This window comes from Pongo abelii, chromosome 6 (genome assembly GCF_028885655.2).
Source record: "Pongo abelii isolate AG06213 chromosome 6, NHGRI_mPonAbe1-v2.0_pri, whole genome shotgun sequence".
In the NCBI taxonomy this organism is placed as follows: Eukaryota; Metazoa; Chordata; class Mammalia; order Primates; family Hominidae; genus Pongo; species Pongo abelii.
The window spans coordinates 137,405,796-137,419,420 of NC_071991.2; the positions used below are offsets into that span (position 1 = coordinate 137,405,796).

Sequence of the window (13,625 nt, forward strand, 5' to 3'; positions counted from 1 at the left end):
ACCTCCACACCCCCACACCCCCACACCCCCACACCCCCACACCTCCACACCCCCACACCTCCACACCCCCACACCCCCACATCCCCACCCCCACACCCCCACACCCTCACACCTCCACACCCCCACACCTCCACACCTGCCCCACACCCTCACACCTCCACACCTCCACACCCCCACACCTCCACACCCCCACACCTGCTCCACACCCCCACACCTGCCCCACACCCCCACACCCCCACACACCCACACCTGCCCCACCTCCACACCCCCACACCCCCACACCTCCACACCCCCACACCCCCACACCCCCACCCCCACACCCCCACACCTCCACACCCCCACACCTCCCCCACACCTGCCCCACACCTCCACACCCCCACATCTCCACACCTGCCCCACACCTCCACACCCACACACCTCCACAGCCCCACACCTGCTCCACACCCCCACACCCCCACACCCCCACACCTCACCCCCACACCCCCACACCCCCACACCCCACCTCCACACCCCCACACCGCCACACCCCCACACCCCCACACCCCCACACCCCCACACCGCCACACCCCCACACCCCCACACCACACCCCCACACCCCCACACCGCCACACCCCCACACCACCACACCCCCACACCGCCACACCCCCACACCCTCACACCTCCACACCACACCCCCACACCCCCACACCTCCACACCCCCACACCTCCACACCCTCACACCTCCACACCCCCACACCCCCACACCTCCACACCCCTACACCCCCACACCCCCACACCTGCCCCACACCCTCACACCTCCACACCCCCACACCCCCACACCTCCACACCTGCCCCACACCCTCTTCACACCTGCTCCACACCCACCCCACACCTGCCTCACACCTGCCTCACACCTGCCTCACACCTGCTCCACATCTGCCTCACATCCATCCCACACCTGCCCCACACCCGCCCCACACCCGCCCCACACCTGCCTCACAGCTGCTCCACACCTGCTCCATGGGCATTTTTCACCCTGTCAGCTCTGCTGGCTTTTCTTATTGATCACCAGATATGAGAGAGACAAGGTGTCACAATTCTCACCCAGACCAGAGGACAATCTGCTTCTGCTCAAAGGATTTGGGGGTGAATGTAGGGAGAGTGAGCATTTTTATTATTTTATTTCATCTCAAAAAGTGTGTTGACTTTTCCCAAGTGCTGACGCAACTTGGACTTATTCATAAAAGAAAATGAGAATCGCCCTTGTGGGAAGCAAAGCAGCCCTGTCTGAGCGCCACTGAGGTGACTCCGGGATGCTGTGCGGTGCAGTTCTGAAGCTTCTGTTGATCTCTTACGTGGTTCAGTCTATGGGGAAGGGAAGGCCCTATTTTCCAGCTTCCTGGGGGTCTGCCTCCAGGTCCAGGCTGTTTCCAGAAAAGATGAAAAAGCAGGGTGCCAGGGAACAGCTTCATCTGACCCCTTTGGAACTGAGGCAACAGACGTCACAACCCCCAGCTGCCTGCCTTGGTTTCAGTGCTGGTGTTTGCTACCAGCTCCAAGCACATATAATGGCATTAGCAGCTTAGCATCTCAATGGGTTCTCCACGCCCTGGCCTTTTTCTGTTCCTCTCTGTTACATGAAAGGCTCATAACAGAGAGAGAGAGCAGCAAGAAGCCACAGGCTGCTCTTAATCTCTTACGGGCAGGAACAGGACATAATATAATCATTGCATTTCCTCTAGGATATTTAGGGAAGTCCAATCCTACAGCTTGAAGTAAAATCCAGCATAGAATTATTTTTAATTTTTAATTATTTATATTGCCAAAATAGCATGCTTATACTAAAAAAAAAACAAAAAAAAAAAACAAAAACAAAAAAACCACCCAGTCCCGGCCAGGCGTGGTGGCTCACACCTGTAATTCCAGCACTTTGGGAGGCAAGGAGGGAAGATCACTTGAGTTCAGGAGTTCAAGACCAGCCTGACCAACATGGTGAAACTCTATCTCTACTGAAAATACAAAAATTAGCCAGGCACGGTGGCAGAAACCTGTAATCCCAGCTACTCGGGAGGCTAAGGCAGGAGAATTGCTTGAACCTGGGGGGTGGAGGTTGCAGTGAGCCAAGATAGTGCCACTGCACTCCACCCTGGGTGGCAGACCAAGACTCTGTCTCAAAAAAAAAAAAACAGTTCCCTAAACAATGCAGAATTTAAAAAAAAAAAAAAAGGCCCCCTGCCATTCTCCATCCCAATCCCATCCCCTAGAGAAGAGAAAGAGAGAAATTTAAGAATTCTTCTAGAAATGTTATGTTCATATACAAGCATATATAGTCTACCCTTTAAAAGTAAAGCATAAATGAGATTGTGCCATTGCCCTTGGGTAAAATGAACAATCTGATCAAATATTTTCCTCTCGGGGAGAAGCAGCTATCGGTAGAGACACAGACAACAGGGAACAGATCTTCAAACCCAAATTTCCTTCCCTCACCAGGACTCACTCAGAGGAGCCAAATTAACAAAGACAGAAAGTAGAAGCCTGTCTGCCAAGGACCAGGGAGAGGGGAGGGGAGGGAGTTAGTGTTTAAGGGATCCAGAATTTCAGTGGGGGAAGAGGAAAAAGTTCTGGAGATGGATGGCAGTGCTGGTTGCACAATGAACGTACTAAAACCACAGAACTGCACACTGAAAAATGGTTCAAATGGTCCATTTTATGTTTTATATATATATATATATAAACACAATGAAATAATAAACAGATAGATGAGCAGATAACTAAATAAACCCAGCCTCACCAGGACCAATTCTGATGTTCCAATATTCCAGAATTATCATGGCAGCTGATGGACGGTTTGAGCCTGTCCTCATTAGATGTTCTCATGTCCTGTGTTAAGGACTTAAGACTCAGAAGATTTTTCATGGATTCCAGGCACGTGGGAGTGGTACAGACAGGAGCAGGAGTGGGAGCCCGTGTACAGGATTCATTAGGGAAACAGAACTTTGCTATGTAGGGAGGGTATCTCGAGGACAAGCCTTGACAGAGGGTGTGACCAGCATCTCCTCCCAACCCCCATGTTACCTGGGATAGAAAATGGCCTGAAGTCTGGAAGGTAGGAGGCAGGAAGTGGGGCTTGGTTTTCTTGCTGTGAGCCAGATCTGTTGGAGTGTGATAATGCTGAATTCAGAGAGAGATTTCTCAGTCGAACCTTATAGTCACAGAAGTAGTTGGGAAGGGGGTGGGCTGAGAGGTGCAGGAGGTGATAAAGAGAAGCTGGGGCTGTAATTCTGCCCTCATCTTAAAAGGCTCTATCTCATCCTTTAAAATCCCAAATCACCTGTAACCAGAACTTTTTTTTTTTTTTGAGATGGAGTCTCGCACTGTCGCTCAGGTGTGCAGTGGTGCGATCTCAGCTCACTGCAACCTCCTCCTCCCAGGTTCAAGCGATTCTTGTGCCTCAGCCTCCTGAGTAGCCGGGACTATAGGCGCACGACACCACGTCTGGCTAATTTGGGTATTTTTAGTAGAGACAGGGTTTCACCATGTTGGCCAGGCTGGTCTCCAGCTCCTGACCTCAGGTGATCCACACACCTCTGCCTCCCAAAGTGCTGGGATTACAGGCATGAGCCACCACACCCAGCCATGACCAGAACTCTTAAGAGGGTGTGCTCAACACTCGAAGTCCAAAAGTCTACCCAAGTTCAGGAAGAGAGCAGTTCTTCACCTCTCCACCTCGAATTTTGTTTCTAGAATGTTGCATGTAGGTCTGAAGAGTGACAGCACGTTTGTTGAACAGGAACTCAAAGCCAGCAGATCAGGAAAGGACACTTATAAGGTTTGGAGTTTGGGCTACAGCGGTTTAAGGTAGGTCTTTTGAGGCAAGGAATGTTTGAAATTGGGCAAGATGAGTGAGCTGAGATCGCACCACTGCACTCCAGCCTGGGCAACAGAGCAAGACTCCGTCTCAAAAAAAAAAAAAAAAAAGGAAAGAAACTGGGGCAAGATGTATGACATAACAATTTAGGAATGAGTGAATACAGGTAGGTGAGTTGAAGGGAGTTCTGACAGGTAAGACTGTTGTCTGGCAAGTGAACTGTTTGCTCAAGCGAGCAAACCATTGTCCTGATAGGAAAGCGGTTTGCTCAGACAAATTAGTTTGCATTAATTTCCTGAAGCCAACAGTGAAGCTATTTCTTGGTTCAGAGGTTTATCTTCCTCGGCAAGAATTTTCTGGCGCAGAGAGGAAGTCACTGACACAGGTGGTCTCAATGCTCAGTCCAAGAGTTGAGTTGTGTGGCTCCAGGCAGACTCATTTCCCAGGGTCACCTGCTGGGCCATAATCAACAAGGTACAAGCTTAAGAGAGCCATGCCGGGATTTCAAGTTGCAAGGAAGAGAGATTCAATGGTGCTTTCTTGAGTCACGGATGTTAGTTGTAAGAAACTGGTGAGGTAAGGAAGCTAGAACTCCCCCAGGAACCAGGAACGGCTCTCACTGGCAGGCCTCACGGAGGAGACCCAAGCTGGGGGACTGGAAGGTGTTTCAGATTGTTCACAAGCTGCAGTGGCTCCAGCAGTCAGATTGGGGTGTGATCTCACAGCACCAGGAGCCCTGAACACCAGCCTGAGGCTCAGCCCTGAATGCAGCTTGACCAGGCAAACCTGGAGACTGCATCAACACCAGCAGCCTCCAACACACCTGACCTGCTCATGGCCTTAATCCCAAACCCAGGTCCTAAACTACCTCTCACTGTGCATCGCAAGTCACTGCCCATCTTCCTGACTTCTGATCTGCTGCCTTCTCCGATTCATGGCCTCACTTCACCCACTGATTGCCCTTGACTTTGAGCTACAGGTTTCACCAGCTAACTGCGACTCTAGCCTCAGCTCTGGGGCCACACAGCCTCAAGCACTGGGTCTCACCCCAGCTCCAGCTCCCTGTCCTAGGCAGCCCATCCTTGGGAAGAAGCAGACAAAACTGCATGTCAGAGACATGGCTCTGGTTGTCATGAGAAGACTGGATTGCAAAGAGGTCAAGGAGAGACGAGAATCTAAACTAAGGAGATGGCAGTAAAACTGGAGAGATGGCACCATACGAAAGACCAGTGATGAATCTGCAGACGGGGAGGGACAAGTACAGGATGGCTTCTGGTTTCTGGCTTTCTCAAGCCTGTGTGGGAAACAGAAGGAGGAGAAGATTCTGATGACCTGCTGCTGCTCAGGCCGACTTCGAGGATTCTGTGGACCGCCCAGGGAAGAGGCCGGGTCTGTGGGTAGAAATTGGAACCTGGGGTTCAGGCTGGGGCTGAGGTAGGAGGCTTAGGAGATAATGGAAGTTGAATCTGGGGGTGTGGACGAAATCCCTGGGAAGTGCCAGGATTTAAGAGGCTGGTGGATGCAGAAGAGCCTGCCAATGAGGGAGAAATCAAGGAAAGAAATGTGTGTGTGCGTGTGTGTGTATGTGTGTCTGAGAGAGACACACACACGCAGAGAATGGTAAAGATGATGGACACAGGCCAGGCACAGTGGCTCATGCCTGTAATCCCAGCACTTTGGGAGGCCGAGGCAGGGGATCACTTGAGGTCAGGAGTTCGAGACCAGCCTGACCAATATGGTGACACCGCCCCCCATCTCTACTAAAAATACAAAAATTAGCCAGGCCTGTTGACACACACCTGTAGTCTGAGCTACTCGGGAGGCTGAGGCAGGAGAATCGCTTGAACCTGGAAGGCAGAGGTTACAGTGAGCAGAGATTGTGCCACTCCAGCCTGGGTGACAGAGTGAGACCCTGTCTCAAAAAAAAAAAAAAAAAAAAAAGAAGAAGAAGAAGAAAGAAGGAGGAGGAGGAGGAGAAAAAGAAGAGGAGGAGGATACAGCAAGAACAGCAGGTGAATCTGGGTAAACGATACATGGGTATCTTACGTACTATTCTTCAACTTTTCTGTAAGTTCAGAATTATTTCCAAATGAAAATTAAAACAGAAAAACAAACAAAACAAAGAAATGTGCAAGAGGAAGACAGTCAATGACATAGACAGACCAAGTCAGATGAAGACTGAGGAGTATTCATCAGACGTACCCATAAATGTTCTTTGGGGATTTTGGCATGGGGACCATCCACAGGAGGGAGGGGACAGATGCCAGGCAGCAGGGCTAGTCAGTGAAATGGGAGGAGAGGGAGTGAGAGGGTGAGCAAGGGCAATTTTAAGAGGCTTGGCTGTGAATGGGAAGATAGGATAGGCTGTGGCCCAGGAATGACCCTCCAAGCCCCCACTATGAAAGCAACCCTTCCAAAGCACTTTGCACCCCAACATGGGGCACAAGAGGGGCCCTTTGGTGCTTGACAAATGGATGCATGAAGAGATGGATGAGTACATTTTCATCAAGGACCAAGCGAGCCTAGCCTCGGGGCTGCAGGCTCCTGGGCAGTGAGTGGTAATGGGGTGGGGGCTTGGTCACCCTGGGAAGGGGGCTGAGCAGGGGGTCCTCTGTCCCCAGCCTCATTCCACACACCATGCTGCCTGCCCCTGATCCCCTTCACACTCAGAATCTGCCTGCCCAGCATGCCCCAAGCTCTGCTCCTCGTCTCTACTCTGCACCCACCTCCCAACCTGGTGTTTCCCTCAGATTCACACGGGAGGCGGCTCAGGACTGCGAGGTGCTGGGGCAGCACATCCCTGCAGGCGCTGTGCTAGAGATGGCTGTGGGTGCCCTGCACCATGACCCTGAGCACTGGCCAAGCCCGGAGACCTTCAACCCTGAAAGGTGAGTGCTGCCCCTTTTAAAAAGCTCTGAAGGGATGTGAGTGTGTGGGATAGAAATTTACCAGTGGAGGCAGCAACCGGGAGGCACAGACTTAGCAAAATTGTCCCCAAATAGTCAAAAGTTATGGCAATTCAGATAGATGTTTGCAAGACATAATTTCCAATGGAAATAATTATACCATTTTTTAGCCAGGGGCGGTGGCTCATGCCTGTAATCCCAGCACTTTGGGAGGCCAAGGTGGGCGGATCACAAGGTCAGGAGATCGAGACCACCCTGGCTAACACAGTGAAACCCCATCTCTACTAAAAATACAAAAACTTAGCTGGGCATGGTGGCGGGCACCTGTAGTCCCAGCTACTCAGGAGACTAAGGCAGAAGAATGGCATGAACCCAGGAGGCGGAGCTTGCAGTGAGCCGAGATGGTGCCACTGCACTCCAGCCTGGGTGACAGAGCGAGACTCTGTCTCAAAAAAAATAAATAAATAAAATAAAAATAAATAAATAAATAATTATACCATTTTTTCAAGGTCCAAACTGAATCCAGAGATTTAGCATTTCAGCAGCCCTGCATGCAAGGAACAAGGCAATTTCAAATGATTGTCTTCCATTCATTCAAGCCAGGACATGGGATACAGGATTGTATTTCAGGTCTGCACTGGAAAGTAACAGAACATCATTTCCTTTTTAAAAAACGGGCATCTATGCCAAAACAGCAGCTTCAGCTAATGTCTCCATGAATCTAAATTCATGTGATCCACTGGTTGACCTGGGTCCCCTCCTTCCACCACCTGGCTTTGGTTCATTGTCTCCTTTCATTTCTGGGCTCCGTGATTGGAGACATCTGAGAAGGCGGCCCACACTGTGGTCCTCATCAGAACCAGTCAATATCCCGTGTGTGTGTGATCTGGCAAGGGAAGGGCTGGCCCGGCACCAGTTCAGCCCAAGTCTACGACCCAGTCACTGGGAAAGTGTGAGCAATGGGATCTACACAAACAATATTCCACAGTCAGCAGCTCCTGAACACGCCGCAGCCACAGGGCTTACAGCCTCACAATAAAGCCCAGGGATAGTAAAAAGTGAGCTCGCTGTTACAGAAGAGTGAGTGCCACCTAGCTTCACTGTCATGGGACACACGCTGCAGGCACATGCACTACTTGGTAGGAGATTCAGCAGTTCTGAGGAAGGGCCTCCAGCTCTCCAGGTACTGCAGCTTCCAATGGTTCAAGTGTCCAGTGCAGGGGCCTGCAAAGCAAGCATGGGCAGGAGAGGGGCTGCCAGTGTGGCTCAAGAGACCTGCAGGGCAAGCCAACAGGACACGCCCCCCAGGGAGGGCCCGGGAGGTGCTGAGGTGCCCGGTACCCTGCCAAGGAAGTAAGCAGGTGGTGGCTGGGGCATCCTATGGGAGGGGAGGTGCTGCCATGGGCCCAGGTGAGGGTGATCACCAAGCCCTGGGGTTCAGGGATGCCGTGTTTAGACTCTGATTGTGGGTGGTGGTGAGTCTGTGGGCTTACTAGCCACACACCGAATTCCTAAGGAGAGGCAAGGAGGGCGCTGTGGACATTCCAGGTGATTCTGTGAATTCAGCTCTGCTTCTGGGGCTGTGCAGGAAGACAGGTCAGGAGCAGAGAGGGACTGAGGCTCAGGATTGAGCAGCCATCAGCTCCCAGAGCCTTGGGGACATCCTTGTCTCAGATGCAGGGGTGGCTCAGCTGGAGCACAGGGCTGCGGAGGGAAGGGAGCGGGTGTTCTGAGCCAGCCTTGACCACACGGACCTACAGGTTCACGGCTGAGGCCCGGCAGCAGCACCGGCCCTTCACGTACCTGCCCTTTGGGGCCGGCCCACGGAGCTGCCTCGGGGTGCGGCTAGGGCTGCTGGAGGTCAAGTTGACGCTGCTCCACGTGCTGCACAAGTTCCGGTTCCAAGCCTGCCCTGAGACCCAGGTGAGGCCCCACTGCTCAGAGGCAGGGGCAGGGGCGGGGGTGGGAGGGCCACCCCAGTTCTCTGCGTGAGAGCAGGCCAGCCTGGGGGCAGCATCAGGCTCTGCCTCCGTGAGCTTGGGCGAGCTCCTTAACCTCTCTTGGCCTCAGTATCTTGATTCGTAAAGTGAGGATGATAATAATAACACCCTCTACCTCTCAACATCCTGTGAGGATCCAGTGAGTTCACACAGCACTCAAGTAAGCCCTGGCATGCCAACCCGAGCACATGCTAACCATTATTAGTATTGTTCTCTGCACACCAGGGCTGGACCTCACCTTGCTGTAGCTCTTCCCACTCCCACAAAGGGCACACAGACAATGGCATTTGCAGTTGTGACATGTGCCTGCCTTTACGGGGTGGGGTGTGCATGGCTGGTCCTACAGAAGCTGGGGACACTTCCTCTGGCTCCTCCTGACAGAGCAAGGTGCTGTCTGCTTGGAGGGGAAGCTGAGGGGTTTCAGCTCCTTGAAGGGTACCCCCAACTTTGCCTTCCCCCCCGTGCAGACACTCACATGTCCCCATGGCCACATAGGTGGTGACACAGCCTCTTCCCAACAACATATGCCTTCATTCCTGAGGTCCTAGACTGGTGCACAGACCCTGTCCTCACCCAGAGAGCTGGGCTCTCCTGAAATGGGGCCTCACCCACTTTTCCAGCCCTATCTCCCCCCCACATCACATACTCCAGAACCAGCAGACCAATTCCTCAACAGGTCAGGGAGCTTATATCCCCCCCTTTCACACTCACAGCAATCCTGCAGAGTAGGAGTGACTATTCCCATTCTTTAGATGAGGAATGAAAGCTCAGAGAGGTTAAATAACTTGCCTAAGGCCACACAGCAGGACTGCAGGCTTCATGATGGCAGGGACCCAGCCTGTCATATTCATTGTTGGACTTTCCAGCATCTAGCTTAATGCCAGGCGCATGACAGGTGCTCACTCATTCATTCAACAAACATTAATGAGCAAATGGATAAGCAGCCAGAGATGAGAGAAATGGGGGTCCTCACCCAGATCCTGCTCACTCCCAAGCTCTCCTTCCTTCCTGACATCTGGCTACGTCTCTGCACAGCGTTAGCTATTCCCTGCCCATCCTGACCACTGCTGTCCCCTGCACCTATCCTCATGCTGGTCCTGCCACCCGGAACCCGGTGTTCAGCTGCAGACCTGGACACGCAGGCATAGGAAGGCATAAGGACAGAGAGACAGATAGCAACAATTCTAGATTAAGACCGGCAGTGCCTCTGACAGAGAACCTGGGACCAGCTGCTGGTCCTGGAGGAATAATGAGCTTGGATGGGGGACATAGAGTCTGAGGTACTGAAAGTGAACTGAAACTGAACACGTCCACACACTCTGGGATGGAGACAGGTGGAGGCAGATGGGCAGAGCAGAGCCAAACCAAGTGAGGTCAAGGGGCAGACGGAGCAGCAGCCCCACTGCATCGGGGCTTCCACGTGTGCGGGGCTTGTCTCACTTCCCCATGACCTCAACGTACAGTACAGCAGCCAGACCAGTCTCCCAAAACGCTGCTTATGCCTGGCACTCCCCGGCTTAAGAACCAGCCAGGAGTCGAGGGCTCCCCGTTCTTCCTTGTCTGCTCAGACGAGTGCTGGGGCCTGCAGCTTTTTCAGATGCCTTTGAGGGCTGTGGTTCCCACAGGAGACACATGCAGCCCCAAGCACTAAGACCCTGGTGACTCTTTGCTGTCACATTAGCCACTGGGTCATCATTTTAATCAGCTCCAGAGGCAACCCAACTCCTTGAGTAATTCTTTGGCTTTTCTTCAAAGCCCCCAGTCCACCACTGGCTCTGCCTTTTAAGCTGGACATAGGAAAGCTTTCTGGATGTCAGTGAGGCCAGACCGCAGCACACATGAGCAGGAACAGCATGAAGCTGCTCTCCCCAGAGCCCCTGGGCCAGAGGGCATTGCTCAGTTACTGGCCAGGACTGGGGAGTGAGATGGGGAGGATCGGCAGGGACGGCTGGAGTCACTGAAAGATAGGTTTGGGGCTTTGCTCTCTGCTTTCTTCTTGTGTGACCTTGGACAATGGACTTGGACTTCTTGAACCTCCAAGTCTTCATTTGTACAGTGAGACGCTACTATCTCTTTGACAAATATTTTAATTTTCTCAATTTTAGGTACCGCTGCAGCTAGAATCCAAATCTGCCCTAGGTCCAAAAAATGGTGTCTATATCAAGATTGTGTCCCGCTGACACAGAAGGCCGCCGGGTCGGGGGAGGACACCCACAAATTCAAAGAAAACCCTAAGTGTGGATGTTCAGAATTTTGGAAAAATGTCACTGAAGTGACTGAAAGAGTGCCTGGCATGCAAGGATATGAGGTTCTTTACATAACATTTCCTAAATGCTTAATAAACGTTTGTTGCACTTGGTTTTGACATTACCAATGGGGTTTGAACCAGTGCTCTAACTCTCTAAATGAAGAATTGCTGATAAATAAGTGAAAATGTAGTTTTGACAAAACAACTGAGAATGTGGGGTTTTAAAGGAAGTCCTAGGCTTGTGCTGAAAGGAATCCATGGTGTAGGGCACATGAGGACCCCCAGGTAAGCCTGTCCTGATGGCACCAGCTCGTGGCTCTTTCAGCTTCTCGTGCATTGTGGAGTTGTAGAGAATGACATTTATCGGAAGTTCAACCTCAACAGTGGTTCCAAAGCTTTATCATGCTTTGATTTTCCTAGGTAGGGTAGTACCAACTTTACAGTCAAGTTTCAATCGACAGAAAAATGAGAGTCTGAAAAATGATATACTTTTTCTTTTAAAGAACACTGTATCGGCCAGGCACGGTGGCTCACACCTGTAATTCCAGCACCTTGGGAGGCTGAGGTGGGTGGATTGCCTGAGGTCAGGAGTTCGAGACCAGTCTGGCCAACATGGTGAAACCCCATATCTATTAAAAATACAAAAAAAATAGCTGGGCGCCTGTAATCCCAGCTACTTGGGAGGCTGAGGCAGGGGAATTGCTTGAACCAGGGAGGTGGAGGTTGCAGTGAGCCGAGATCGCGCCACTGCACGCCAGCCTGGGTGACAGAGCGAGACTCCATCTCAAAAAAAACAAAAACAAAGAAACAAAAAAAACCCAAAAAACACTGTATATTAATTTTGATCAAAGAATCAAAATATAGAGGTGATTTTTTTTGTAAAAATAAGTACTGTGTTGCTAAGCAGTTCACATTCAACCAAGCACTTTCAAGGTCAGTCTCAAAATCAGCCACCAGCAGCTGTGCAATCGTGGCTGCTGATGAAGAGCCGTATCACCTCCCCGTGCCTCAGGGGCCTCTTCTGTAAAATAAGGAGGCTGGCCTCGATCAAAAGACCTCTTGTCCTCTAGTTGACACCTGAGCACCTTTAAGGGGTTGAATATTGTATACAGAAAGATCTTGTAGAAATCTGTAAGCCCCTTATGTGACACCCAGATGCTGACGACCCACCTTTAGAAACTTCAGGCCGTTTTGGGAGTGTTGGCAGAATGAGTTTCCACATATTCACTGCTGGGACTGCTGCTTCCACTGTTTGGTGGTCCCCCATCCCCTTCAGCCGGGAGCACCCACTGCATCCCTCAAAGTCCCCCTTGGGGGACCCCTTCTCTCATTCTCGCCCTCAGGGCAGGAAGAGGACACCCCAGCTGCCCAGCACTGGGCCAGGCCTGTGAGTGACTGCTGTCTCAAGGTGCAGGGCTGTCCCGTGGCCCTCCCCACACCCTTGTTGCCACCACCTGCCCTTCTCCATCACCTGGCCCCTCTGCAATGCTCAGCCTGGGACTCAGACTCACTGGAGAAAACCATCCACCCCTGGGGACCTGTTGGCCTCCCTGCCTGTCCCACAATCCCTGACCTCCCCACGGCCGCCGCCACCATAGAACCTCAGCCTGCAGACAGGCCCAATGGCGCACTCAGCTCCCTGCTTGAAGCACAGCCCCACAACCTGAGCCCTCCCTTGGGACCTCTGGCCCCACCCCCCGGCCTGTCAGCTCCATCCAGCTTCCCTCACCTTCCCAGCTCAGGTGGTCACCACCTTCAGACACAGTGGTAGAGGCTTCCTCATGTGCTGGGGTCACTGCACTCCAGTCCTTCTACTGTGTGAGCCCACCAACCCCACCTCTGCTTAAATCCCACTGTTCACATCCAATACCAGCTATCACAGGGCAGGGAACTGCACCGCCTGGTCCTCCAAAAAACCCTCTTGCTAGATTCCCAACTGGGTCCTCACAAAGATTCTGGCCAATCCCACACACGTACACCCATGTCCCGGACCCTACCACCTCTTGGCACCAAACATCTTGAGAGTCACAGTCATTTCGACCCCTTCCCATCACAACGCCCACCCTTTCTGCACTGGCAGGAATGGCTCCCTCCGCGTCATCAGGCAATCTGACCACGTGGCTCCCACCCTCCCTAGCATTGCTGGTCCAAAGAGTTGCTCTTCCTAACCTGCTTTCTCCCAGGTCACCCAGCCATGGCTGCTGCAGTCTTCACAGCTCAGTGGACTTTTCCGGAGCATCTGAGCATCTCCCACCAGATCCCTCTGGCCGCTCTCCCTGTCTACACCCCCAATGAACCAGTTCTGCTCCCCGAATCTCCCCAGCTCCCAGATGATTCAGAAGCATAGAATCAGTTCACTTACATGCGAGACCTTAGCAACAGACATGCATCTGATTTAATGGTTTTTCTCTGACACCTCTTTGCGCCCTGCCCAACTACACCACAGCAGGACCAATGACTTAATGAAAAAGCAATGAGTGAAATGGATCAGTCAGGCTGTGAGGGAAATTTGGAGGGGGTTCTGAAAATCATACCATGGGCAACCATGTGGCTGACCCAGCTGCTGGGTGAAGCTGTGCTGTTCTTGCTGTTTCTCTGGTCATTTACCTTGGCTCTCCTCCAGC

The 13,625-nt window shown here is 52.2% G+C and overlaps 1 protein-coding gene across 3 annotated transcripts in view; it reads left to right on the forward strand.

The window, feature by feature from the left end:
• Positions 1–11,123, forward strand: part of TBXAS1 (thromboxane A synthase 1) — a 191,140-nt gene extending 180,017 nt beyond the window's left edge. For 2 of the 3 annotated variants that reach the window (XM_009243284.4, XM_009243287.4), the window contains 3 exons: positions 6,598–6,735; positions 8,514–8,676; positions 10,859–11,123. In XM_009243284.4, coding sequence (XP_009241559.2) covers positions 6,598–6,735; positions 8,514–8,676; positions 10,859–10,933 — 376 coding nt within the window. In that variant the 3' untranslated portion in view covers positions 10,934–11,123. 3 annotated transcript variants of the gene reach the window in all.
• The last annotated feature ends 2,502 nt before the right edge of the window (positions 11,124–13,625 follow it).